Here is a 26939-nt window from a genome sequence, read left to right as displayed (position 1 = left end):
TACTGATCAAGAGCCCAAGGATCAAAAAGCCTGGCTAAAAATTCAAGGCAACTATGTGAAATTAAGAATCTGTATGTATTTATAAATTAAGATATGCTAAAATAGAAAAGTAGCTTTGCAAAATCTAATGCATTTTAATTGGCTGAACTTGCTATGGTAAACTAGAGTAGTATAATAATGCAGTGTTCTGCTTAATTATTAATGTTTTTACTATTTAATGACTAACATTTACCTTTTTGGCTTCTAACTTCATTAAAAATCTTTCTGAAATGAATTAGTTCACCCTGGCCTAGTTGTAAATTTTACACTCATTTGCTGTTGATTGAGAACCTAATGTGTGCCTAGAACTGGACATACAAAGATGAGTTACTTGTGGATGGACTATGCCAGACAAATTGGAGTAAAAGCACCCTAGGCAGAAGCATGAGGAAAGAAAGTTCTTAGAACATTAGGCAAATGACTATTGTGATTGAGTCCTCAGCATGTAGGGGCAGGAAGAGATCCTGAGTGCTGGGGGTGGGCAGCCATTTAAAATACTAACACTGTGGGGTGCTTGGGTGGCTCAGTCAGTTAGGCTTCCACGTCCAACTCTTGATTTCGGCTCAGGTCATGGTCTCGGGTTTGTGAGATTGAGCCCTGCATTGGCTCCATGCTGGCCGTGGAGCCTGCTTAAGATTCTCGCTCTCCCTCTGCCCCTCCCCCCCAAATTAATTAATTAATTAAATACTAACACTGGATGGCAGAGATCCTAAGTAGTATATTTTTTTCACTTTGTCAACAATATCATGGAGGTTGAGTAGGCTAGATTGATGGTTCAGCTTAACATTACAAGAAGGATCTACATGTAGGACATCAGCCACGCCTTTGGCAATGCTTACAAACTGTGTCAGTATCAATTATCTGTTGGCTTGGATGGATTTCCTGAAAATTTGTCACTTTTTGAGAGGCTAAATTTTTAAAAAAATTTTAATTCCAGTATGGTTAACATACAGTGTTATATTAGTTCAGGTATACAATATAGTGATTCAGCAGTTCTATACATTAGTCAGTGCTCATCATGATAAGTATACTTTTAATCCTCATCACCTATTTCACCCATCCCCCCACCCACCTTCCCTTTGGTAATCATCAGTTTATGCTCTTTAATTAAGAGTCTGTTTTTTTGTTTGTCTCTTTTTTACTTTGTTCGTTTGTTTTATGTCTTAAATTCCACAAAAGAGTGAAATTGTATGGTATCTTTCTCTGACTCATCTGTTTCACTTAGCAAAACCCTCTAGCTCTGTCCATGTTGTTGCAAATGGCAAGATTTTGTTCATTTTTATGGCTGAGTAATATTCCCGTGTTTGTGTGTGTGATATCTTCTTTGTTTATCTATTGAGAGGCTTAATTTTTATAGTATTTATATTATTGGAATACAGAAGAGAAATAGAAAAACTATTCTTTTTTACTTGTGGATGTTTTCATTGTAACATGTTTTATCTTTTGAAAATATGTGGATTTCAGTGCCAGTATGAATTTGTTACCTTGAATTAGATCATTTAAACTCTAAAACATTAATAAGTATTTTTAACTATAATTTCCTTTTTTTTTTTTTTTAATTTTTATTTATTTGACAGAGAGAGAGACAGCGAGAGAGGGAACACAAGCAGGGGGAGAGGGAGAGGGAGAAACAGGCTTCCCGCGGAGCAGGGAACCTGATGCGGGGCTCGATCCCAGGACCCTGGGATCATGACCTGAGCCAAAGGCAGACGCTTAACGACTGAGCCACCCAGGCACCCCTTAACTATAATTTTCAACTGTTAAAGATTTTTTTTAGTAAATCAGTGACACATTAATTAGTATTTTCCTTAGCATAATATAGGATTACAGTTAAAATCTATCTCTATATTAATGTTTGCCGCGTGAAATAAGGCATATCTTATTTATAGCATGTTTGCTCTCCTGTAGCAAGTACCTTGTGCAATTCTATAGAGCAATGTTTAAAGCTTAATTTTAAAACCTAAACCAAGTCCAATGTTTACTTGTATTATGTACTATTTTGTTACTTACATGTGGACATTTAGACTTGGTGATAATTTTCTTTTATTTCAAAAGCATGAAAATTTCCATATGGTATTAGGTTCATTTCTCAAAAAACTTTATGGTAAAGGACTAGTTTCTGCCCCTACCCTCAATCCATGGTGGACTAATAACATGTGGTTTAAAAATAAAAAACAAAAACCAACTTACAAAATACAGCCCTCAATATTTCATTTAATTCAACAAATACAAAATTACTCTGTCGAATTAGCATAAAAGTTTTGAAATGCTTACTCTCAATTTCTGAACCTATCTCATTGCAAACTGGTTACAAACCCTGGACCACACTTTGAATAACACTGTTGTAGATTGTCCTCCATGATAACAACTGGGGATTAAGGATATACTTGCACAATATCCCCAATATCCTTTAAAGGCTTTTTTTGGATCCAAAACTTGGACCCATTATTGAGTTCTCTAAGTTTTTGTAAATTGTTATACCGAATATTCTCTTATTTGTCTAATATATTTTTTAAGCTTCAACTGTTTCTTCACAGTTCAGATGTTTGAGTATTTGATAAGTGATTCTATTCTTTTTTATCTATCCTTTCAGCTTTTTTCTTCCAGACTCAAGAATTGTCATTTATTTAGTTTATCCTTAAAAGGCAGAGAGGGAGAATGAAGCTTTGAGTTTAATTTAAAATCTGTGGTATGAATTATGCATATGTGAAACCAAGGTTCCTAGCTCAATCCTCATTTGGGTCATTTAGTTCATTGAGAGAAAGCTTGTTCTGTTCCCTACCAGCTTTCCTAGTTGCTTCTGGTCACTAGTCATAACCTAGGAAAATTACAGATAATTTAATGTAATTCTACTCTTGTTACTGGAAAAAGAGCACAAAACTCTGATAATGACTTATAAGTGTAGTAGAAAGAGTGCTGGCTCTGAGTCATTTTCCTATGGCAATATTCAGCTGTTCCAGTATAGGCATGGAAAAATCATTTCAATTTCCCTCTCCAAAAAATAATTTATTGGAATAATTTATAGCTGATAAGACTCAGATGCTCAGTAAATATTAGTACTTTTCTTCCTTTTTTCTCTACAAAGTACTACATGTTATATTATTATGTTTACTTTTTTCAACTGACTTGCAGCCTGGAGGCCTTGGTTTGCCTGCAACTGATGTTATAAATACTGGTTATCATTTTTTATATTTTCCTTTTATTTGTGGGTTAATGTTCAGTTCACCTTCTCCTACTAACTGCCCCCAAAGTAACTTAGTCTGGAAGTATTTTCTTACCTGTCTGGTTTTATTTTGTCATGTAATTGCTACATATCTTATATTTGCAGAGCAGTAAGTATTCCTCTAGCATCTAAAGAGTCCAGGGCATCCAAGCAGAGATTTCAAGTAGATAGACAGATATAAAAATCTGGAGCTCAGCAGAAAAAAAAAAAAATGTGGATTTGGAGATAGGGATTTTGAGGTTCTTAGCCTATAAATGGTAGTCTAAGTATAGATATAATTGTTAAGAAAATCTAAAAGGAGAAAAGATAGAATTCTGGAAATAGTAGCATTTAAGACGTGGAAGAAGCAGCAGTCTAGGAACGAGCCTGAGAAGAGCTTCCAGCAAGGTAGGAGAATCAGGAGAGAGCATGGAATAAATAAGAACATAGCAAAACATTTTAAGAAAGAGGGAATGATCAGCATTTTAAGTATTGCAGAGAAGTTACCAAGGTACTAACTGAAATGTATCCCTTAGATTTGATAAATTGAAAGTTATGGTTTACCTTAAACAATTTTAGTAGAATGGGGCCGAAGACCAGAATACAGTGGATTAAGCAGCAAATATGAAGAGGAAGAAATTACAAATATGGACTACTTTTCAGTTAGCCTCTTTATGGAGCAAAGGAGAAGAGGAATCGATAGCTTCAGGGAATGTGGACTAGAGACTGATGTTGGTTGGTTTAGTTGGTTTTTTTAAAAAAGAAACTTAAGTATGTTCATATATTAGAGGAAAAATGTCTGTGGAAACCAAAAAACTGTATTGACTGTTAGTAACCTAATAAGGAAAGCTGTTTGAATTTTCCCTACTTTTTAAGCGAAATTCACTTGGGAGTATTTAAGAATTGTCTTAAGTCATCTGGTTGTTTTTATATTATTATCTTTCCTAATTACAAGAGTAATACATGATTGTTATTTAAAAATTCAAACTTTACAGAAGTACATAAAGTAGAAACTAAAATCCTTCTGTAATCTCAATGATAACTGCTCTCAGCAATTTTATACATGCTGTACAAGCTTTTTTCCCCTTGTGCATATCCTAATGTTTACCTATATGCGAGCACATGTTGTTCAGAGGGCTTTTCACTTAACGTGTAGATGGATAATTCAGTGATGGAACTAAAGGTATAAATAAGCTAAGCCTATAAAGACTCTTACATCTTTGATGTGTAACCTATAGTTAACTGACTTTCATATTCAGGAATTTTATTTACAAATACCTTTTCTATTCTTTGTCCTTTCTCTTTAGAGTGGATGTAACTGAAATTCAGTTAGCTTTAGTGATGATCTTTGTGTTGTCTACATTTGAAGGAGCAACAATGTGGGACTATACGGTAAATCTGAATATTTAAATTTATATTTAAGTACTTTACAAATATTTAGGAAAAAATGCATTGTTAATTTTCTTCAGAAATTCTTGGCATTACATTTAATGGTCATACCACTTCTTAATCTTTTTTCTTCATTTTATAATTTTACTATCCTATATACCTTATTTTGGCACTTTCCCTATGCATGAATATATTACCACATAGAAGAAAATGACCCCATTACCCTAATACAAAATTTTAACACACTAGTTGAACTACCTTTTCCAGGCTAAAATTTATCTCATAAAATAGATACATAAAAAAAGTAAATTCAGTAAAATATTTTATGTTTGAAACTTGTTCCTCAATATTAGGAAAGAAAAGTTAATAGTTTGCATTTTTTATAATCTATGAGGTAAAGTTGCCCATATTAAGGAGTGTTTTTATTTTCTGCTTGGTTGGCCTCAGTATTCTGATAAAAGTTAACTCTCAGGAGGCCAGTGTTACAAATCCATGCTTTGCATAGAAAGAGAATTTAGGAAGAAATAAATTATTCTGACTCTACAACCCAAGTCCATAACACCGGCTGACTCACAACCTCATGCCCATAGAATTAAGAATAATAAGGATAATATCAACAGCCAACAACTAACATTTACTGAACACCTTATGTTCCCACAATTTACCATCACGGTTTTATCCGACCCTCAGAACGATACTATGAAATAGATACTATCATTATTGTTCTATAAGTAAGTCTTAGAATAATTAAGTAATTTGTCCAAGGACACATAGCTAGTAAGTACTGGAATTAAGAAGACTGATTCCAGACTCTATGTTTTTAATCACTCAGATATATACCTCCAGTAAAAATAGTAAGAGATACAAAACTAAACATACTCTTACCATAGGATCCAGCGACTGTGCTCCTTGATATTTACCCAAATAAGCGGAAAACTTATGTCCACACAAAAACCTGAACTCGGATGTTTACAGCGGCTTTATTCATAATTGCCAAAACTTGGAAGCAACCAAGATGTCCTTCAGTAGGTGAATGGATAAATTATGGTACATTCAGGCAATGGAATATTACTCAGTGTTAAAAAGGAAGCACTATCAAGACATGAAAAGACATGGAGGGACCTTAAATGCATATTATGTAGTGAAAGAAACCAATCTGAAAAGGTGGCTATATATTGTATGATTCCAACTATATGACATTCTGGAAAAGGCAAAATAATGGAGGCAGTGAAAAGATCAGAAGTTTCCAGAGGTTATGGGGGAAGGAAGGATAATAGACAAAGCCCAGGAAATTTTTAGGGCAGTGAAATTATTCTGTATGATACTATAATGGTGGATACTTGTCATTATGCATTTGTCCAAACTCATAGAATGTAGATATCACCAAGAGTAAACTGTAATATAAACTATGGCTTTTGGGTGATAATGATGTATTGGTGTGGGTTCATATATTATAACAAATTTAACACTCTGGTGGGAAATGTTGATAGTGGGGGAGACATTGGGGATGGAAGTAGGGAGTATATGGGGACTCTGTATTTTCCATACCATTTTGTCATGAATCTAAAGTTGCTCTAAAGATTAAGTCTATTAAAAAATAGTAAAATTTCTCTGTGGCATTAGTTTCAGAATTGCCAATTATAGTTCATATCACTGGCTCAGACTTGGAGCAAATTTTTAAGTAGTGGTACATTTCCTGAGCCATTCATATTCCTTCTCATCCTGGAAGAATAATAGAATCAAAGATATGCTACTGTAGGCCTCTAAAATACACTAGAGGGATGTGATGTATGCTCAGCTGGTTCCTTTAAAAAGGTGAATGTTGACCTAGAGGCAGTTAGGTTATTAAGTCAGATGTGGTTGTCTTAAATTTAATTGAATTAATTATAATGGGGAAGAATTTAATTTAATCTTAAAATCATTTCATTCAGTGTTTTGGCAATACCATAGGAAGAAAGCACACCTGCGTATTCTTACCAAAAATAATACTTATTTAGATGTAGATTTTCTCTATTTGTTAATCTGTAGTTTCCACAAATGTTGGTACAATATTTCAAAGTCTGTTTTCAAAACACATTAGCCTATAGCTTTTGGCAATTTATTGTTACTGTTTTTTAAATCCTTTGCTGCCTTTGGAGGTTTTCTTGAACAGCAAATTGACCAACAGGTAAATATACTGCTAGAGATTTAATCCTGGATATTAACTGCACAAAATTCTTGCATGCACACACATTGTGATATTTGTCACATTCATGATGCAGATCATGGTGTCTAACTTTTCCTGTGATGCTGCCTTTTAGAGGTACTAAATTCAAGTGAACTATCCTTTTTCATGTTTAAGTCAGATGAGGGCTTGTGAGATTAAATATTTCATCACAGTTATGTAAGTAGACTTCCCTGAATTTGGTGGATTCATTTTTCACTTAATGAATAAAACCATTAAAAGAAAATTTACCGCTATAGGCTACATCCAGGAGTTAAGGTTTGATTATAAGAATAGCTTATCATACAGGGCCATATCATAATGTTTCTTTACTATTTAATAGGAAAAGAAATTCTATTTTCTTAATGATTTGTTTCTTTCCTCTACCCCTAAAGATACCCATTCTAGAAATAAAATTGAAGATCTTTCCAGTTCTTGGAGTAGTAGGTGGAGCAATATTTTCCTGTTCAAATTATTTCCATGTCATCCTCCATGGTGGTGTTGGCAAGAATGGATCCACAATAGCAGTAAGATACTAATTTCATCATCATTTAGTATTAATTTTATTACAAGTTTTATTATTATCAGATACAGAGATACTAAAAATATGCCAATGTTCCAAGAATGGGGAAGGGAACCAAATATCTTTCTTTTTAGGCACATAATACAAAAAGTATTTTAAAAAGTTTTTACTGGGGGTGCCTGGGTGGCTCAGTTGTTGGAGCATCCCAGCTGAGGTCTTGATCTCAGGGTGGTGAGTTCAAACCCCATGTTGGGCTCCACGCCCCAGAGCCTACTTAAAAGGAAAAAAAAAATTTTTTAAAACATTGTTGGAATGTCTTTTTAGAATCATTTGGGCTATAGCTTACTCTCTTGATTTCTTTGGTGCTGTGGTTCAAAATTTCTGTCCTTTAAGAGTAGATTTGAGAAAAAGCCAAAGTCATATGGAGCCAGGCTGAATAAAAGTAATAAACATGAAATATGGCATTTTTGGTAAAAAAAGCCTCGTTCTCTTAAATGACATTTTTTTTTTTTTTTTTAAGATTTTATTCATCCATTTGACAGAGAGACAGCGAGAGAGGGAACACAAGCAGGGGGAGTGGGAGAGGGAGAAGCAGGCTTCCCGCTGAGCAGGGAGCCCAACGTGGGGCTCGATCCCAGGACCCTGGGATCATGACCTGAGCCGAAGGCAGACGCTTAACGACTGAGCCACCCAGGCACCCCTCGTTCTCTTAAATGACATAAATTGGCTCTCAAGACAGTTTCAAAGGAATCCACGTAATTCATAAATTATCAGTCTTTCTGAATACATTTTATATACATAATTCTAAAACAAAGTGTAAAACTTATTTAGATACAGAAGCCCTGATATAGGTGGAAAAATTAGTCATTTTCTGAGGTGTTTTGTCAGTTGACCTCAGTACAGTACTATGCATGAGGTACTTAGGAACACTTGTTGCTTGACCATGGATGATAAACTAGAGTGCTACCTGGAACATGAATTTTAATAAAGAAATGAAGATTTAGTGAGGATCAGTGTCCACTTTAAAGAATATTTTATTAAGAAATAATTGATAATTGGGCGCCTGGGTGGCTCAGATGGTTAAGCGTCTGCCTTCGGCTCAGGTCATGATCCCAGGGTCCTGGGATCGAGTCCCACATCGGGCTCCCGGCTCAGCGGGGAGCCTGCTTCTCCCTCTGACCCTCTCCCCTCTCATGCTGTTTCTCTCTCGCTCGCTCTCTAAAAAATAAATAAAATCTTAAAAAAAAAAAAAATAATTGATAATTGTTTGAAGGAAGACAAAAAAATCAAACACTATGGCTAAGAAGTGATTGATTTTTAACTCTTAAACTGGTGATTTTCCAATGTTTTTAGCAGATTTTTTATTTAAGATTTTATTTACTTGAGAGAGAGAGAGCGAGCGAGAAAGAACACAAGCAGGGGAGAGAGGCAGAGAGAGGGAGAACCAGACTCCCTGCTGAGCAGGGAGCCTGATGTGGGGCTCCATTCCAGAACCCCGGGACCATGACCTGAGCCAAAGGCAGACGATAAACCGACTGAGCCACCCAGGAGCCCCAGAAGCAGATTTTCTTGAATAAAATCTACAAAACCATAATATAAATAAGAGCACATTAGTCTAAATTTTTATAACTTATTAACATACATATTTTATTATATACATATGTATATTTTATTATGTATATTATATACATATGTATACTATATATGTAGTATACATACTTTATTATGCAATTTGAATAATAGTATTTATAGTATTTATAATATTACTGTAATTTTTTAGTAAATTCTAACTTATGTAAACAATAAACAAGAATAATGCTGTTTTAATGAATATATTTAAATTGGTAGTTACAGATTTACTAAACCTTAATACCAAATTTATTTCAATATTTTGTTTAGGATGAGCAGTAGTGAGAAAATCCTGATTCACATTGATAAAAATGTAATGGGTTGGATTTACAGTGTTACACAAGAGAGCTTTTGCAGTCTAAACACAAAAAAAGGCAAAGGTGGGGGGTGTTGGTATATAGAGAGACTGGGGCATAATTAAACTTTTCCTATCAGGGGTTATTTTGTAAGATTGGCAGGTTGGGGTGCCTGGCTGGGTCAGTCGATAGAGCATGTGACTCTTGATCTCGGGGTATAAGTTCAAGTCCCACATTAGGTGTAGAGATTAGTTAAAAATAAAATTTTAAAAAATAAGTAAAAAATAAAATAAAATTGGCAGGTTAAGCTTTACTTCAGTATTTGCACAAAATATGTTAACTTGGCAATCAAATGTTGATGGCCTTCAGCACAGTAAAATTTGGTGTAGAATAAATCATATTTTTTAGTGGTAGTTTAAAATGTGTGTATATATAAAATTGAAATCACACATCTGTGACACTGTATTACCTCTGTGTAACCCTAGGGTTTTGTGGAAGTTTGAAGACAGTTAAGGTCTACATACTCCTTTAGTCCATATACTCCATTATATTCTTCTTTAGGTGTCTAGTTCCTAACAAAATAGATGTTCAGAAAATGTTTGCACTGTGATAAATGCAATGTTAAAATATGATGCTGATTTTCTGATTTATCCCTTAGGGCACTAGTGTCTTGTCACCTGGACTCCACATAGGAATAATTATTATATTGGCAATAATGATCTGTAAAAAGTCAGCAACTAATGTGTTTGAAAAGCATCCTTGTCTTTATACCCTTATGTTTGGATGTGTCTTTGCTAAAGTTTCACAAAAATTGGTGGTAAGAAATTCTTTTATTTATATTTCATGGTATAAATGATGTACTTGGTCCTCAAATACAAGTCTGGAAACTATTTCATACAATGGGTAGGTTTTTAATGGTGTTATCATTATAATAGTTAGCTATTTCTGCTCCAAGTAAAACTGTGAATGGGTTAATGTTATATCCAGGGAGATAGTTTCCTTTCGGTATGCTAAGTTCTTTTAATTATCTGTTTAGTTACAATTATCAACTAGAACTTTCTGATATCAAGGAATTGAAATAATCAGGAACTTTAATGAGCTACCCAGTCATGAATTTGAGAAGTTTTAGAATTAGTATTTCCATATTAAATCCAGATAAATGGTCTCTTTATCTTTGTCTTAATAGTGAATTAAAGTTATAATTCTTTCCTGAAAAATAAAAGCTAAAATATTTAAAATTTAATAGTGAAATTATTTTGTTTACTTTTTTATAGATAGCTCACATGACCAAAAGTGAACTGTATCTTCAAGACACTGTCTTTTTTGGCCCAGGTCTTTTATTTTTAGACCAGTACTTTGATAATTTTATAGACGAATATGTTGTTCTTTGGATAGCAATGGTAAGTTCTTTCCTGCTAAGATTTTTATTTATTTTTAATAGATGTCAGATAACCCTATGCTTAAGAGTCATTTCAGTGAGAAGGCAGATAGTCTTACTATCTAGTCTATACTGTAAATGTTTCTGAATATTTAAAATTAACTCCTTTTAAGCCCTGAATTGTGTGTGTGTGTGTGTGTGTGTGTGTATAGAAATGGCCCAGATTATCTGGGCATCAGGCTTCCAACAACTTAAATCCTTAAAAACCCAATTGTGTACCTTAAAAATATATCTTTCTCCCTCACCGAAAACAATGCAAAGATGTCAAAAATCACTTCACTCTGCCCAGAGAACTGCAAATACTTATTAGGTGTCTGACTTTTACTTAATCAAGCTTGTTAGAATTATTCCGAGCTTATAGCAGGGAACAGGTATATTAGATGGAATTAGTGTTAGAACATGTGGGCATTTATTGCATCAAGAACTGTCAGCTAATATTGAAGAAACGAAACAGAAAAGACAATACTACCAAGTATAGGATTCTGGGACCATTTTGTGTTAGAAGTAAGCAACCTGATATATCTTTTTGGCTCTTGAGGACAGTGTATAACTTACATCAATAATGGTGACTCATCAAGCAAAGGTTAAATTCTCATTGACAATGTCCTGCTTAAGAAAGTGGTACAGATAATACATATATTAGTTTCTATTCAAAATTATTATAAAACACAAAATTATGTGCTTAAGAGAGCCCTAGCCATCTGAGGAAAAGAAAATCACTGTTGGTAACACCTTAATTACAAACATGGATAAAGGGAGCATTATTCAGTTTTTTATTTTATTGAGACATTATTATGGTCTTCAATTAATGGTGGTTCTGAACAACTTTGCTGTTTTCCCTTACCTTTGGACCTCAGTGGCTTTCACCTAATTGTTAGTGATACATAAACACCTATTAAAGTGTGCTAAAAGAAATCCTTCAGTGAATCTCTTGATAATTTGAATAATCTACCCTATTTGTAGGCACTAAATATAGACTTAGGCACTAAAATATACCTGTTCTGTGCACAGACCAGGAGTACATCTGATGATTCTTTATACTAGGTTCTAAAGAATTTTTTTCTCTGGAGTAAATAGCTTAATATCCATCCATGGCCTATTCAAAAGTCTTCCATTCTTCAAATGGTGGTGAGATGTAAATCTTAATCCTTGGAAGTTTTTCAGGCAATAGTCTAAAAAGTGTTTGGGGGCACCTGGGTGGCTCAGTCAGTTAAGCGGCTGCCTTCGGCTCAGGTCATGATCCCAGGGTCCTGGGATCAAGCCCCGCATCGGGCTCCCTGCTCCCTCTGCCTGTCTCTCTGCCTACTTGTTCTCTCTCTCTGTCAAATAAATAAATTTAAAAATCTTAAAAAAAAAAAAAAGTGTTTGAAAATCAGAATAATTTCCTATCCAGTATACATATTTTTAGGGCTCCAAAACAACCTAAATTTAAGAAATAGGGGGTGATTATTCAAAATGTCCGAAAATTCAATGTAGGGTTTCTTTTACTAAGCTTGCATATGTATTACCAAATGGAATTAACATAATTTAAAAACCAGGTGTTAAAAATTCAAGCACCTATTTTGTAGTGAGTGAGTTGGCCTGGTTTATGCCAGTGGTAGAGATTATGGTGAGGAAAGTGAATTGCATTTTTCTCTAAAACAGTATGTGGACCACAATTTAAAACAATATAAAACACTTATGTGGACCAAACAAAACATAATGTGCCATTTAGCATCCTTACAGAAGAGCTTCTTACTTCAGAGAGAAAAGGGTCAGATAGAGCTTTTCGAGTAAATGATATGGGGGAGATTTTCCCCTAATGGGTGAGAATTCCCTCTCCACTGACAGAGCTGTGAGCCTCCCTCTCTGAAAGGAAGCATTTGCTCCTGGTCTTTGGTAAACTTTTTAGAGTGTGCTTTCCTCCTTAATTTTGTATTCAACACAATTTTGTATATGCCTCCCCTCAACTAAGGTGTCTTTTCCAGGCCTTCACTTTCTTACAACTATCTCAAAGGAAAAAGAAATGTATATGATGGAATGATTTTATTAATAGTGACTGGTAGCTCTTCTAATAGAAAATTTATGGCTTTGTTGCATAGCAGAAAATTTAAAGAATGTGGAGTCAGAAGACCAATTATGTTACCTTCCAGCTTTTGTATTTTTGTCCAGGACTTTTACCACTCTGAGCCTCAGATCATATCTGTGAAATACCTTTCATGTTCCAGAGGATTTTAGTGAGGTCCAAATATGAAATATATGAAAGTACTCTAAAATGTAATATTTTCGTTGAAGAATTTTAGGTTAAGGTTTGAGATCTGAGGGGGTGGGAAGGGTGGGAACAGAAAAATATCTGCTGCTTCAGAAAAGATAGACCGTAATACATTTTATATTATTTTTTTTGCTTCCAAAGGTCATTTCTTCATTTGATATGATGATGTACTTTAGTGCTTTGTGCCTGCAAATTTCAAGACACCTTCATCTAAATATCTTCAAGACTTCATATCATGAAGCACCTGAACAGGTTCACAAGCATATTGACTAATAGCCCAAGGAAAAGAGGAGAAGCAGTTAGGGGAACCTATGAGTGAAGGAAATTCCCCTTTGCAGGAGGCTAGTATACAATATATAAGGTTATATTTGAATATAAAACATTAAGTCCTATAGATTCCATTATGTTTATTTCAGTTGTGAAGCCCTCATTGCATATCAAAATTTTGGTCACAGGTATTATCAGAGTATTACAGTCTATAAATTAGTTAAAAACAAAATCAAAGGAAGAAATTTCAATTTTCTGAGGACAAGAAAGTAAACCTCTATAGTTGTAAAGATCAGTCTCTTTGTCTCAAAAATCTTTATCAGATACTCGGGGTTTTCATTGTTAAAGGATTACATAAAAATTCAGGGCTTTAAAGGATTTTAGCCATCTTAAGGGTGAGGCTTACTTCAATTGCAAAAAATTGACAAGTGAGTTCATAATACTGCGTAAGTGCATGGATTGTAATACTGTAATTACTGTGTCAAATGATGTTATAAGAAATGGTGTTTTTTAATTAGCCATTTTTCAAGTTATATTATTATCATATAAAAGGAAATACTTGTTTGCAACTAGAATTTTAAAGGGCTATTGGAATTTTCTATAATTTATGTTTAGTAAAAGGAATTTGTCTTACCAGTTCAGAAAAACAAATGAATCTTTATACATCATTCCTTGATATTCTAAGTTAAAGTTTCATTGTCACAAAAAAAGACATTAAAGATCCCCTTTTATGAAACATAAAAAAGTAGCTAAAGCAAAGTTGTTGTAAGAAAATTAGTAATTTATGGGGTGCCTGGGTGGCTCAGTGAGTTAAGTGTCTGCTTCCACTCAGGTCATGATCCCAGAGTCCTGCGATCAGCCCAGGTTTTCAGGCTCCCTGCTCAGCGGGTAGCCTGCCTCTCCCTCTCCACCTATTCTTTCTCCCCCTACCCCCACCACCTTGTGCTCTCTCGCTCACTCACTCTCTCAAATATCTTTAAAAAGAAAATTAGTAATTTAATGACAACATGGAAAAAATATCTTCCCTTTAGACTATCAGCTAAAGTTACCTCAAAAAGACGATTCATGAGGAAAGGGGGATAATATAAATGTCAGTCATTCCATCACCAAATACATTATGTACTGATTCTTATCTTTCCACTCACTTAAAAGTATTTAGGTTGCTCATTATGAATATTGGAACTATTATAGGGATCTTTGTGACTCAGACTCCCCATCTTACCTTATTTTTAATTTTGTCTAACAGTTCTGTAGGCCATAAGCCATATGATGAAATAATCAAAAAAAAAAAAGTAATGAACACATACTATATCTTAAGCAATAAAAAGGCATATTGAAAAAATAGTGGAAGTTGATATTCCTTGAAAGGAAAAAATATGTGAATTAAGTACACAGAAACCACTCTGGAGTACTTATTTTGCTTCTAACTTTAACTCACACTCAGATAGGAATTTTTCAAGTGTTTGAATGGTACTTAAGATTTATATTCCAACATAAACTTTGGCTTTAAAGAAGTCCTTTACAAAATTTAGGAACTGGCTCCTGAATGTCAGATAATCGTTAATTTCTTCCTATATAAGTTGTCATATTTAAAAAAAAGAGAATCAGTATGGACTTGCTTTTTAAAACTTGGAAAATCTGGGCGCCTGGGTGGCTCAGTCATTAAGCGTCTGCCTTCGGCTCAGGTCATGATCCCACGGTCCCTGCTCAGTGGGAAGCCTGCTTCTCCCTCTCCCACTGCCCCTGCTTGTGTTCTGTCTCTTGCTGTCTCTCTCTCTGTCAAATAAATAAATAAAATCTTAAAAATAAATAAATAAAAAATAAAACTTGGAAAACCTTAAAACTAAGGTAAAGGTGGGTTATAGGGGCAAAAATTAGAATTTAAAACATGAAAAAACAGGAGAAAACCAATCCTCTCCTCCTAATGGGGATATTTTTGTTTTGAATGATTCAACGAAAGCAATTTCAGCAAAAAATAATAAGTTTAGCTGACATATTTCAAACAAATGCTGAAACGATTTAATATTTATTAAATCTAGTGTTTCATATGTTATTCTATGTTTAAAAAATGCAGATTTTTAGTGACAAGGTATAAAGTTAACTTCAAGTTTGGAAATGAATGTAATCAAACTTGCATATATTTACTGAATATTAAAACTGAAAAACAAAATATTTTCTAGGTAATTTAAAGACAGATGTCAAGTATTTAAACCATAAGTAATTAGGTATGTTAATGATATGCTTTTAATCATTACTAAGGGCATGTGTCATTTAATTGTGGACCAAGCCCAATTAAACGGCATTCTGAGGTCTTTGTGGAAATGACCTAGTCACAAATCCATGTCTTAAAACTGATACTTATATATCTTGTTTGGTTTTCTTAATGGTTTTTAGTAGTTTAATTTATTTCAGAACACAAACTTGGGTTTTTAATAAGTTATATAAGTCAATAGAATAAATTTTCTTTTGAAATCGTACTTTCGTTAGAATTGGCTGTGTAACTTAAGTATATACAGTAGAATGTACATATAACATATATTTTGTATATTTTTTCTCAAAGAAGAACAATGTAACCTTCTATAGTCCCTTTGGGACTAATACAAATATACTAAAGAAGCCAAAACCTGTAATTAAATCACCTTTATTGCTAAAAGTTAATTGACAAGTAATTAAAGAGAAAAATTCACTATTAACTATTAAAGAGCTGGAAGCTTGGTATATATAATTTAGGAATTGCTACTACTCACATAACTGTTCAGCTTTACGTGAAGGTTAAAAGAAGGAGGGTTCTTGCACTTAAGCTAACAATTAACACGATGTATTATTTTAAACTAGAAATTTTAAACCACTCTAAAAGAATTACATGCCTCATAGCTAATGTTATAATTGTATCATATTACTTAGGTTCAAGTTCTTCCTTCAAAGAGTCATCAGAATAACATGGATTGAAGAGACTTTCGAACACTTGCCATCTCTTGCTGCTGCTGTTACATGAAAGGAAATATTAAACATTTGTTTAATTTTTAGATAAGTGTTATACATATTTCAGCAAATAAAATATTTCAATGCTTGCATTACTCATTTTTTTCAATTTAAAATATAATGACTTACAGTTTCCATCATAATTTTTTTTTGCAACATAGCCATTTCTTTTCTAAGTTCATTTTGTGCACCAGTAAGTAGATTATCATGATTCTTCTCCAAGTCCTCCATACTCTAAAACACAAAAGGCTAGTTCAGTTACAAACTACCACTTTTTATCTCAGATTCTAAACTTGCAGAATTATTTTTCAGAAGTAGGAACTTTTTAATATTCAAATAATGTACATTTTTTATTCCAAATTAAAATATTTTAAGTAATAGTGGAAACCAAAATACCCATTCAAGGAATAAAAGCATCAGACATGGATCAAATATTATAGGAGGTATAAGAGTAGTGTATTTTGCTCAAAATAATGGGTTAATGAGCTGCTAAGGTCAAAATAGAACAAAAAAAAAATACTGTAATTTTAAAAATTTCTAATAAGCTTTCTAAATATCAGGTAGTTATTATGACTAATCGTCAATGTGATGTGAATTCATAAGAAGGAATAAAATGATCTGTAATATAACTTTTTTCAATTTATGAAAAATTAGGTTATAAATATTATTCATCTAACAAATAGTGATCCTACTATATAAAAAGTATTATATTAAGTGTTGTGGAGAAATTTAAAAATATTAATACATGATCACTCCCTTATTCCAGTAAGAAATATGTAAACAGAAATAATGCAAAATTTTATAGTAGGAATGGAAATGCAACTTGTGACTACATAGTAGAGAATAGGGATTGATTCCAATTTAGTTGGCAAAAGAGTAAGATTTCAATAGAGAAAGAAAAAAAAAGTATTTTAGAGCAAGAGCATAAGTAAAAGCATGGAAGTACACAATCAGTGAGTTTAGAGATTTAGAGAAGGCAATTATCTGGAGGGGTGGGAGTTACAGGACAAATGTCAATAATTGAAGCATAGAGAGAGAAAGAATCACATTATGGGAGGGTACCTGAATACCTAAGAACTGAAAATGAGTAACTATTGATTTTTTCAGGAGTTAAGATAATATGACCAACCTATGAAGGGTAGTTTAGAGAATAGAAAAAAATCAGTTGAGGTTTAATAGGACAAGCAAAGAATGATGCGGCTGTAAACTAGGATAATAGCTCTGGGAATTAAAAAAAGGAACCACTGCAGAAGTAAAAATTACAGGACCTACTAATAACTGAAGAATAAGGGAGATGTAGAAGTCAAATATAATACTAAAGTTCCTAGCCTAAGTGGTAACATTTAGTGATAAGATTTAGAAGAAATCTTTTTTAGTACTTTATCAATCTTCACACCAATTAAATGGTTTTTAGGGAGCATTAGAGCAAGCTGATTGGAAACACTTAAAGTAACTCTGGTATACATACATATTAAGGTTCTTTAAAAATAATTGGTTTAAAACTACTAGTTTACTCAGAGCATCCCGATTCCTTTAAAAGGGTGACATTTTAACATTTGAACAAGATTATCTAAAAGAATCCCCACATCAAAAAAAAAAAAAAAGTATGTGCAGGATTCCAATGAACTCCTATAAACAGTTACTAAAAAATAAATATATATCTGTATGAGTAAGACGTCAATGCCAAAAACCACAATTCACTAATATGCATATGTTTCAGATAATTCTCAATCCACAACTTTTTAATCCTCTGGCTTTTTCATTCTATTATAAGTCTGGGCCATCTCTTATTATAAGATGGCATATAAAGCCATTTTTAGTCACTGTAATAATCCTAAAAGGAAATATGCCATAAAATACATATATATTGCATTAGAAACTAAAAAATATTCCTCATTTTCAATTGGGTATTTTCTATTTAGCAAACACTGGAGATACAAAGACAAGTAAAAGACTACCTAGAAATGACTCACAGACTTTCTATTTTCAGTTAAGACAGAACTATTAAAGTATGAATTTTATGCACATTATATACATTTAAATAAAATTCCCAATTTACCATTTCCTGTTTTGGAAGAATCCCCACAAAAACATTAGAATCATAAAGTAAAAATATATTTAACACTTAAATCAAAATGGAAAGTAGTTAAGAATTTAAAATATATAATAAGCAAAATGTTTTTTCCCTTAAACTTAGAAGGAAAAAATTTTCTTCTACTTCCAAATACAATGTTATATAAGAATGTATTACATAACCAAATACAACAGACCTTTATGAACTGCTCATATAACTGTCTAATTGTTTTCAGTCTCTGGCTCTGAACAATTCTAGATTGTTGAAAAACCTTTTGTTGCTGTCGAAACATGTTCTACAAATGTAAAAGAAGAAAATTTAACAATTTGGGTAAAATTTAAAATTTAGTAAAAAATAATTCTACATTGAACTTAAAAAGGAATGGTTTTTAAATCAACAGTTTTAACTATTATGACCAAGTTCATCACTAATATACAACAATAATAATCCTACCAGTCATTTAGTACGAACACTTAACAATACTCAAAATAGTTTTGTTTTTGTTTTTTAATGTAGGCTCCATGCCCAATGTGGAGCCCAACACAGGGCTTAAACTCACAACCCTGAAATCAAGAGTCAGATACTTAGGGACCCCTGGGTGGCTCAGTTGGTTAAGCATCTGCCTTCAGCTCAGGTCATGATCCCAGGGTCCTGAGATCAAGTCCCACATCGACTCCAGCAGCGGGCTCCTTGCTCAGCAGGGAGCCTGCTTCTCCCTCTGCCTGCATCTTTCCCTGCTCATGCTTGCTCACTCACTCTCTGACAAATAAATAAAAACTTAAAAAAAAAAAAAGAGTTGGACGCTTACCTGAGCCACCGAGGCACCCCAACAATACTCGAAATATGTTTTAATTCTTGGTGCTTTCCGTATCAACATGTATGATCCTTCCAATGATGCTGATCTTTCAGTTTCTTGGCCTACTTTCCACCAATGGTTTTGTCCCCCACCCTACTTTAGCCATTCACAAACATGCTCATATCCTAGATTTTGTCATTGCCAATAACTACAACTTCTACATAGTATTAACAATAGAAAATGTCATATTAACTCTGTGTTAGACACCACTCTGAATTTTTTAAATTTATTTTTAAGATTTTATTTATTTGACAGAGACAAAGCGAGAGAAGGAACACAAGCAGGGGGAGTGGGAGAGGGAGAAGCAGGCTTCCCACGGAGCAGGGAGCCCGATGTGGGGCTCGATCCCAGGACTCTGGGATCATGACCTGAGCCGAAGGCAGACGCTTAACGACTAAGCCACCCAGGCGCCCCTGAATTCTTTTTAAATAAACATTTTATGTATGAACGCATTTAATCCCCAGAACGCATTTAATCCTCAACTCTATGAGACAGGTATTATTACTCCCCTTTCATAGATAAGGAAACTGAGACATAAAGATAATTTTTCCAGTTTCACATCTAGCATTTGGGCATACCAGGATGTGATTGCAAAGAGTATGTTTCCAGAATCCAGGTCTAACCACTCATTATTCATGCTGTTTCTCCAAACAGCCCACTATTCAACCACTACCTGCCTACCATTCTGACTCGCTCTTAGTATTACAACTCAATAATCTCTATCAATACCTAAAATCTACTCATCCTATACCTAGTTTTCACTGTCCCCTATCCCTATTCCCATGTCCTCACTTTCTTCCCAGCTTAAATTCTATGGTCAATCATAATTACTCCTTTCATATATATATCCTGCCCTATTCTTACTCTGTCACACTTGTTTGGCTAAACCCCAATCCTGGAAAATTCAACTCCAGCTACTCTGCCTACATCCCTGCAGCTGATCATGACTGGAGAAAAGCCCACAATTACGCTGCTATGTCTCACTCTAAATTGTAATCACTGTGATCACAAGCCTAACTTCGATCCTTAATGCTGCTTGGAAATTATATTTCCTCTAGTCCATTCACTGATCCACTCAAGAAAGTTTTACACCTTCTCATTTGACCTCAAAAGGCAACATGTTTTTTCTATCATCCAAGGACCTTAATTATTTCACTAAAGAAACACAAGTAATCCAAAGAGAACGTTGAATCTTCATCACCATTTCTACCTACGTACCTACATCTGTGCTCACATACTCTACCTTCTTCCCTGTTTTTAAGGATGAACTATCCTTGTTCTCTGCTACCACCAATTTCTTCATATGTTCCAACCATTCTAAGAATTCAACAACTGTCCTCCTCTTTCCATTACTTTTCATTTTTCCCTCAAAATTATTCTTGTTAGCACACAAACATGTTGTTCTTTCTACATTCCTAAACAAAAACCACACACTATTCCTGTTCTACTCAGGCCACCACCCTATTTCTTTCTTTCCTATTCTCTCTTATACTCATTCTAATCAAGTTTTTGCACTCCCTTTTCTACCAAAATCATTCTGATCAAGAACGCCAACAACCTTGACATTGCCAAATCCACCCTATTTCACCCATTGCAGCATATAACAAAGTTAATCCTCTCTCCCTCTTAAAAGGCTTTCTTGACTTCACTTGGAGTCATTTTTTTCCTATTAGGTCACTCATTCTCAGTCTCTTTTACTGGTTCTCTCTTATCTTCTTGAACTCTAAACACTGAAGTACTTATTCCAGAACTCAGTTCTTAGACCTCCCTTTTACATTTACAATCACTCCCTTGGTGATCTCATCCAATCTCACGGCTTAAATGCTGTCTTTATGTTGAGAATTTCCAACTTTGTATGTTCAACTCATCTCTTTTCAGAACTCTATAGACTCCTATACCAATGGCCTACTCAACACATTCTCTTGGATGTTTCATATTAACATTTCCAAAACTGAGCTGCCCAACCAAGCCCTAAAATTATTTAATATGAATAGTACCTGAGATCTTAAATAAGAAATGTGTGATAATTTTATAAATGAAAGAATGAAATAAAAGGATAGTTAAAATGTAGTTACATAATATATGGGTGGTGCTCACTCCCATCTCCCATAGAAATGGGCATGTAACACAAGTCTGGCCATTAAGAGTAAACCATGCTTTGCCATAATGACTGGTTCAGGAATGGGCAAATGATCCAAACTAGATCAGTGATATTCCTCCACAGGACTTTTCTTTCTCCCAGTTATCGAGCAAAACTATCTTTCTGCTAGTTATTGAGAAAAACCCAGTCGACTGGGGTTACTAAACTTGTAGTAAGTTTAAATTGCAAGAAGCTGTCTTGCTTACCACACTGAAAGAGCCTATTAAGAATTGGAGACAGAGGGACACCTGGGTGGCTCAGTTGGTTAAGCATCTGCCTTCAGCTCGGGTCATGATTCCAGGGTCCTGGGATCAAGTCTTGCCTGCTTCTTCCTCTGCCTGCTGCTCTCTTTGCCTGCTGTTTCCCCCGCTTGTGCACTCTCTCTCTCTGACAAATAAATAAATCTTCAAAAAATTAAATAAAATCTTTAAAAAAAAAAAAACTGGAGACAGTGCCCAAATGACACTATATAAGCAATTCTTTCTTATACCCATCCAGCTATGCCTGAAGCTAAACTACCCTTGGACTTCTTTTATATAAACTAATAACCCTTCTTTTGTACTTTGACAATTTCTGTCACTTGGAACTGCAAGAATCACAACCAACATAGGAAGCAAAGGCCAACAGCTTTTGTAAGTACGGTATGTGCTTGTAATTCTCTGGTTTACCATTCAGCAGGACCAAAACACATAGCCAGCATGGGAAATGGAACCTAGCTGAGTGTCACAGATCTACTACACAGCTAGGCTCTCCATTCCTACTTGACACTTGGTTATAACTGATTATAAAATTAAGTGTGATACTAACAGCTAGTTTTTCTTCTTGTTCCTCAGCTTTCTGCATATCTATATCCCATTGCTGAAACAAAGTCAGAAACTGCTGAGAATATTCTTGGTTAAGCTTCTGCCTGTAAAACGCAAAAATGAATATTTTCATATTGTATACCAAAACATTCAAAACAAAATTTATTTGACATACTTTATAAATACTAAAGAAGGAAATAATGACATCTTAAATTTTCAAATATGAAACCAAAATGTAAAATTATGATTTATGCTGATTTGGGAAGTATTTCTTTTCCTAACCAGCTAACAGGAAAGCCCTCTCACATGCTTTAGTTCCTAAAAACTATGGACGTTTTATTATATATGTAATTTTTCCAGCAAAGTCCATTTCATCTCCAAGCAGTTTTTTATTTTTTCCAACCAAATATAGGTTCCGATATGATAAATAGATTCAATGAAGTTATTATGTTTATCATGTAAGATTTCCAAACAAATATTCCACTTAATTTTTCCCCACTTTGGTACAACGATTTTGTAAAAAAGAACAATTAAGTCAATTCAGCTAAAACACACAGATGTAATATTTACAATAAGACTGATCTTTCTACATTGTTAAGCAGGTAACTATCACAAGGCTAATAATTTATATGACATTTAATTTTTATTCAGTTGGTGCATTTCTAGAATGAATATGAATAACCTTTAGAGTAAAAAACTCAGTTGTTATTTAAATGGAGAAAAAGACAATCTGCATTGATTTCTAAGAAATATATCTCAAGTCTATGAAGAAGGTTATAGAACAAAAAGACTTAAAGAAAAATCAAGCCAAATATATATTTTTACTAGAGACCCCAATAAATAGAAGGGATAGTATTTTTCATAATTTACAGCAATGAATACTAAGAAATGATACAAATGTCATGGCTGTGAAAAAAACCAACGACCTTACCTTTGCTCTTGTTGGGTTTTCCAAACATGTTCAATTTTCTGGTTACTAGTTTTGAGAGAAGCCTTTGTATACAATTCTAGTCTTTTTCTCTTGGCAAGAAGAGCCTTGTTAATGTCAGCTTTATCGAAAATAAATATTCATTAAAACTTGTTGAAAATTATTTTGTTCCCACACATTCAAATTAAATAGGGATACAGTTGGTTCGACTGTTTTGGAAAGACATTTAAAAATAAATCTTAGGGATGCCTGGGTGGTTCAGTAGGTTAAACCTCTGCCTTCTGTTCAGGTCATGATCCTGGGATCAAGTCCCGCATTGGGCTCCTTGCTCATCAGGAAGTCTGCTTCTCCCTCTGCCTGCTGCTCCCCCTGCTTGTACTCTCTCTCTCTCTTTTTCAATCTCTCTCTTTCTCTGACAAATAAATAAATAAAATTTTGAAAAAATTTAAATTAAATCTTAAAGTAGGTATAATATTAAAAAGCAAGATTATTTGTTTTTTTTTCCTAAGAAAACTTTCAGCTATTAGTATCCCTATTTTGATTTTCCTAACTGAAATTTTTAATTTAGAGATGATTAAAAAAAGCTAACCATGAAAAAAGAAAAGGGAGTCTCAAAGACAGACCTTTAACTTCCTCATGAGAAAACACTAATAAAGGCTAAATTTTTCTAAATTTGTAAAATACTCTCCAAATGAAAGAACTCATGTAGATGAGTTATTGCTAGAACCCATCATATGAAACACACAAAATTATTTTTAAAAAGAATCCAAAAAGGGGTGGCTCAATTGATTAAGTGTCCACTGTGGGCTCAGGTCATGATCCCAGGGTCCTGGGATGGAGTCCTGCATCAGAGCTCCCTGCTCAGCGGAGAGTCTACCTCTCCCTCTGCCTGCCACCCTCTCCTCCCCTCGTGCTCTCTCTCTCACAAAAGTAAATAAAAAATCTAAAAAGAATCCAAAAAGGATAAAAACAGTTAAATACGAAAATTATTTTTAAAAAATACACTCCGTGATACTTTTAAATATAATTTTTACCAAAAGAGATAGAAACGAAGCGTAGGAACATCTTAAGTAAATATCTTGATAAATTCATTCGAGAACCTTTTTAAATACTTTTATGGAACTTTTTTTTCCTGGACTAACTAAAAGAAAATTTTTTTATTACTGAAGTATAGTTGACACACAATGTTATACATTAGTATCAGGTGTATAACAATGATTTCAGGAGCTTTTTTTTATAGGACATTTTTACCCATAAGTACTGTATTTCATAAAATTTTTAATACCTCAAAAAATGCTTTGCTAAACACATGCCTATGAATCTACCATCAATAATTATTTTTCAGTAATCATGATGGATTTGTATTACTAATATCCACCTATGATAAATTTAGAAGATTATAAAACAAACACTTTTCTGCCACCAAATAGAGCAAAGCTTTCAAAAAAGACTTGACTGAATAAATAATCCATATAGAGGAGCCAAATTATTAACTCTTTTTTAAGAATACTATCCCCTGGGGCACCTGGGTGCTCAGTCAGTTTAGTGTCCCTGTTTCGCTCAGGTCAAAATCTCCAGGTCCTGGAGATCACATTGTGTTGGGCCCCCTGCTTGGCAGGGAGTCTGCTTCTCTCCCTCTCCCTCTGCCCCTCCCCTGGCTCATGTGTGCTCTCTCTCTCTCAAATAAATAAATAAAATCTTTAAAAAAAAGAATACTATCCCCTAACACAGTTAATGTAACTAATATCAAATATACCATTTAAGGTTCAACTTTTTTTTTTTTTAAGATTTTATTTATTTATTTGACAGAGAGGACACAGTGAGAGAGGGAACACAAGCAGCAGGAGTGGGAGAGAGAGAAGCAGGCTTCCCGCGGAGCAGGGAGCCTGATGCGGGGCTCGATCCCAGGACCCTGGGATCATGACCTGAGCCGAAGGCAGACGCTTAACGACTGAGCCACTCAGGCACCTCGGTTTATTAACTTTTTATCTGATTATGTACTTCTTACTAGCTAGCAGGGTTACCTTTCTAAACTACATAGTTTAATAATGTAAAAAATAACAATAAAGAGGTATTTTAAAGGGTTCGATTTATACTGCCCCCCAAGAAAAGAACGCAGGTGGGGCACCTCGTTAAGTGTCTGCCTTCCGCTCAGGTCATGATCCGAGGGGCCTGGGATCGAACCCCGCATCAGGCTCCCTGCTCCGCGGGAAGCCTGCTTCTCCCTCCCCCACTCCCCCTGCCTGTGTTCCCTCACTCGCTGTCTCTCTCTGTCAAATAAATAAATAAAATTAAAAAAAAAAAGAAAAAAGAACACAGGAATGTCATAGAAAATAACTAAATTGAGAAAATGAAAAACTGACATATATAAAGATATGTGTGTTTTTAACACTTAGTCCATGAGTTTGTGAAAGTTCATACAAATAGGGATAGAGACATTCCCCTTCCATTTTTGTTGTAAAATTGCACAGTTCTCTAAATTCACACATATATAAAATAAAAACACCATTCTTACCTCACCATTGTTAATACCATTCTTACTCTTCACATTGACAACTGGAGATTAAGGAAATCTATGTAGCTGAATCACACATACTTAGGCAAAATTTTATATATGAGGACAAAGCATTAGGTAACAGACTTATAGTCCACTGATTAACATTTCCTATTACACAGATTATGTCTTATATGGTATAAAATAATTATCTTAAAAAACAAATATCTCCTAAAACATACCTCCAAATCTTTCCAGCATATTTTGTACTTCACCCCTATGAAATTACATTAAAAAAATTTTAATTAAAGATTGAAATATCACACATACAATGTATTTTACAACAACAATACTCATTGGACAACCAAAGTAGACTTTTCTTAAAGGACTTTATGTAACAGAAAAAATTATTTTGAGCACATCACCCCATATCTTCAAATATTGCTGCAGAAGTCCTTTTCTTCCCATGCTTATCAATTACTGGAGTCTTCCCTGCATTGACAATAAAAAAGAAAATATTTTTGAAACTAAATATTCCATTTTAGTAATTTTTAATGGTATAATATCTTAATTTTGAGGACTTTTAGGCTTCTGTGCCAACATAACTTTTTAAAGCAGATATAAATACAGTACTTGCTCTGCAGTTTAGATGGAATTAAATCAGGATCCAGGACCATTTTATAGAAACAATTTTGCAAGCCTTCCTGTGTTAATGTCATAGTAAGCCAGGTTTTTATTTATTTTTACATATTATATATATTTATGCTATAGTTAGGTTTATTTACTTATTTATTTATGAAACAGACATCTGGAGAATAATGACTATAAAGGTAAGAGATGCTGTGTAAACTTTTCAAACTCCAAATGAGAAACATGAAGTACATGAAAATGCTTTACAAATAAAGTTTTATTATAGTCTAAAATGTAGTGCATCCCAGACGAATGAACTACAGGACATGGTGACTGCCCAACAATATTAGATATACTGTACCTTCAGTAACATCCTCCTCTGAACCACTCAGATCTTTTTTATCTTCTTTCTCAAAGTCATAGGCTCTTATAACCTGATCCTCCATTGATGGCTTCCCAGATTTCCCTGTATGTTTTCTTCCAGAGGGCACCATATTTAGATGTTTTCTGACTTTTAAAAAATAAATCTGTCAGACCTTCTGAATCCAAAGACACCATGTAAGTAAATTGGTAAATTTCAAAATTAGCGATATCAAAGTTTGTCTTAGTTGAATAACATTTTAGGAGTCTCCTCACTTATTTTGTTGGCCCAAAATTAACAAAGAAGATAATGACAGCATCGACCCTGATTCCAGGTGTGCGGCGATGGAGAGTTGGCATCTGAGGGCTATGAGATCTGAATTTTAATCCGGCCTCTGTCAGATTCTGGCTAAATTCGGGCTAGATTCTAGTCTG

At 34.1% G+C, this 26939-nt stretch overlaps 2 protein-coding genes across 3 annotated transcripts in view; one reads left to right on the top strand and one right to left on the bottom strand.

Annotated features, from left to right (window-relative positions):
* CHPT1 (choline phosphotransferase 1) overlaps positions 1–16311 on the top strand; it is a 31983-nt gene extending 15672 nt beyond the window's left edge. The window contains exons 4-9 of one of the 2 annotated variants that reach the window (XM_021687559.1): positions 4549–4633; positions 7229–7360; positions 9940–10098; positions 10556–10681; positions 13112–13222; positions 16142–16311. In XM_021687559.1, the coding sequence (XP_021543234.1) occupies positions 4549–4633; positions 7229–7360; positions 9940–10098; positions 10556–10681; positions 13112–13222; positions 16142–16186 (658 nt within the window). In that variant the 3' untranslated portion in view covers positions 16187–16311. The remainder of the gene's footprint in view (positions 1–4548; positions 4634–7228; positions 7361–9939; positions 10099–10555; positions 10682–13111; positions 13223–16141) is intronic. The other variant, XM_021687560.2, reaches the window with a different exon arrangement.
* On the bottom strand, positions 16168–26638 carry SYCP3 (synaptonemal complex protein 3). Its single transcript, XM_021687561.1, has 8 exons — positions 26506–26638; positions 25940–26006; positions 25757–25791; positions 23024–23141; positions 22097–22196; positions 18490–18588; positions 16349–16453; positions 16168–16221 (listed from the first exon to the last, which is right to left on the bottom strand). Exons 1-8 carry the CDS (start codon positions 26636–26638, stop codon positions 16168–16170), a joined length of 711 nt encoding a protein of 236 aa, XP_021543236.1.
* Positions 26639–26939: the final 301 nt, after the last annotated feature.

The sequence above is a fragment of the Neomonachus schauinslandi genome, chromosome 5 (genome assembly GCF_002201575.2).
Source record: "Neomonachus schauinslandi chromosome 5, ASM220157v2, whole genome shotgun sequence".
Taxonomy (NCBI): domain Eukaryota; kingdom Metazoa; phylum Chordata; class Mammalia; order Carnivora; family Phocidae; genus Neomonachus; species Neomonachus schauinslandi.
Note: the sequence above shows the minus strand (reverse complement) of the source record. Positions and strands in the feature narration are given on the sequence as shown.

What these genes read in the sequence shown, in the direction of transcription:
- SYCP3 (XM_021687561.1), bottom strand. Translation starts at nt 26,638, where the DNA reads ATGGTGCCCTCTGGAAGAAAACATACAGGGAAATCTGGGAAGCCATCA. An exon ending in AGAGGAGGATGTTACTGAAG is followed by an intron (nt 26,007 to 26,505) that starts GTACAGTATATC and finishes TTGTCAATGCAG; the next exon opens with GGAAGACTCCAGTAATTGAT. An exon ending in GCAATATTTGAAGATATGGG is followed by an intron (nt 25,792 to 25,939) that starts GTGATGTGCTCA and finishes GTAATTTCATAG; the next exon opens with GGGTGAAGTACAAAATATGC.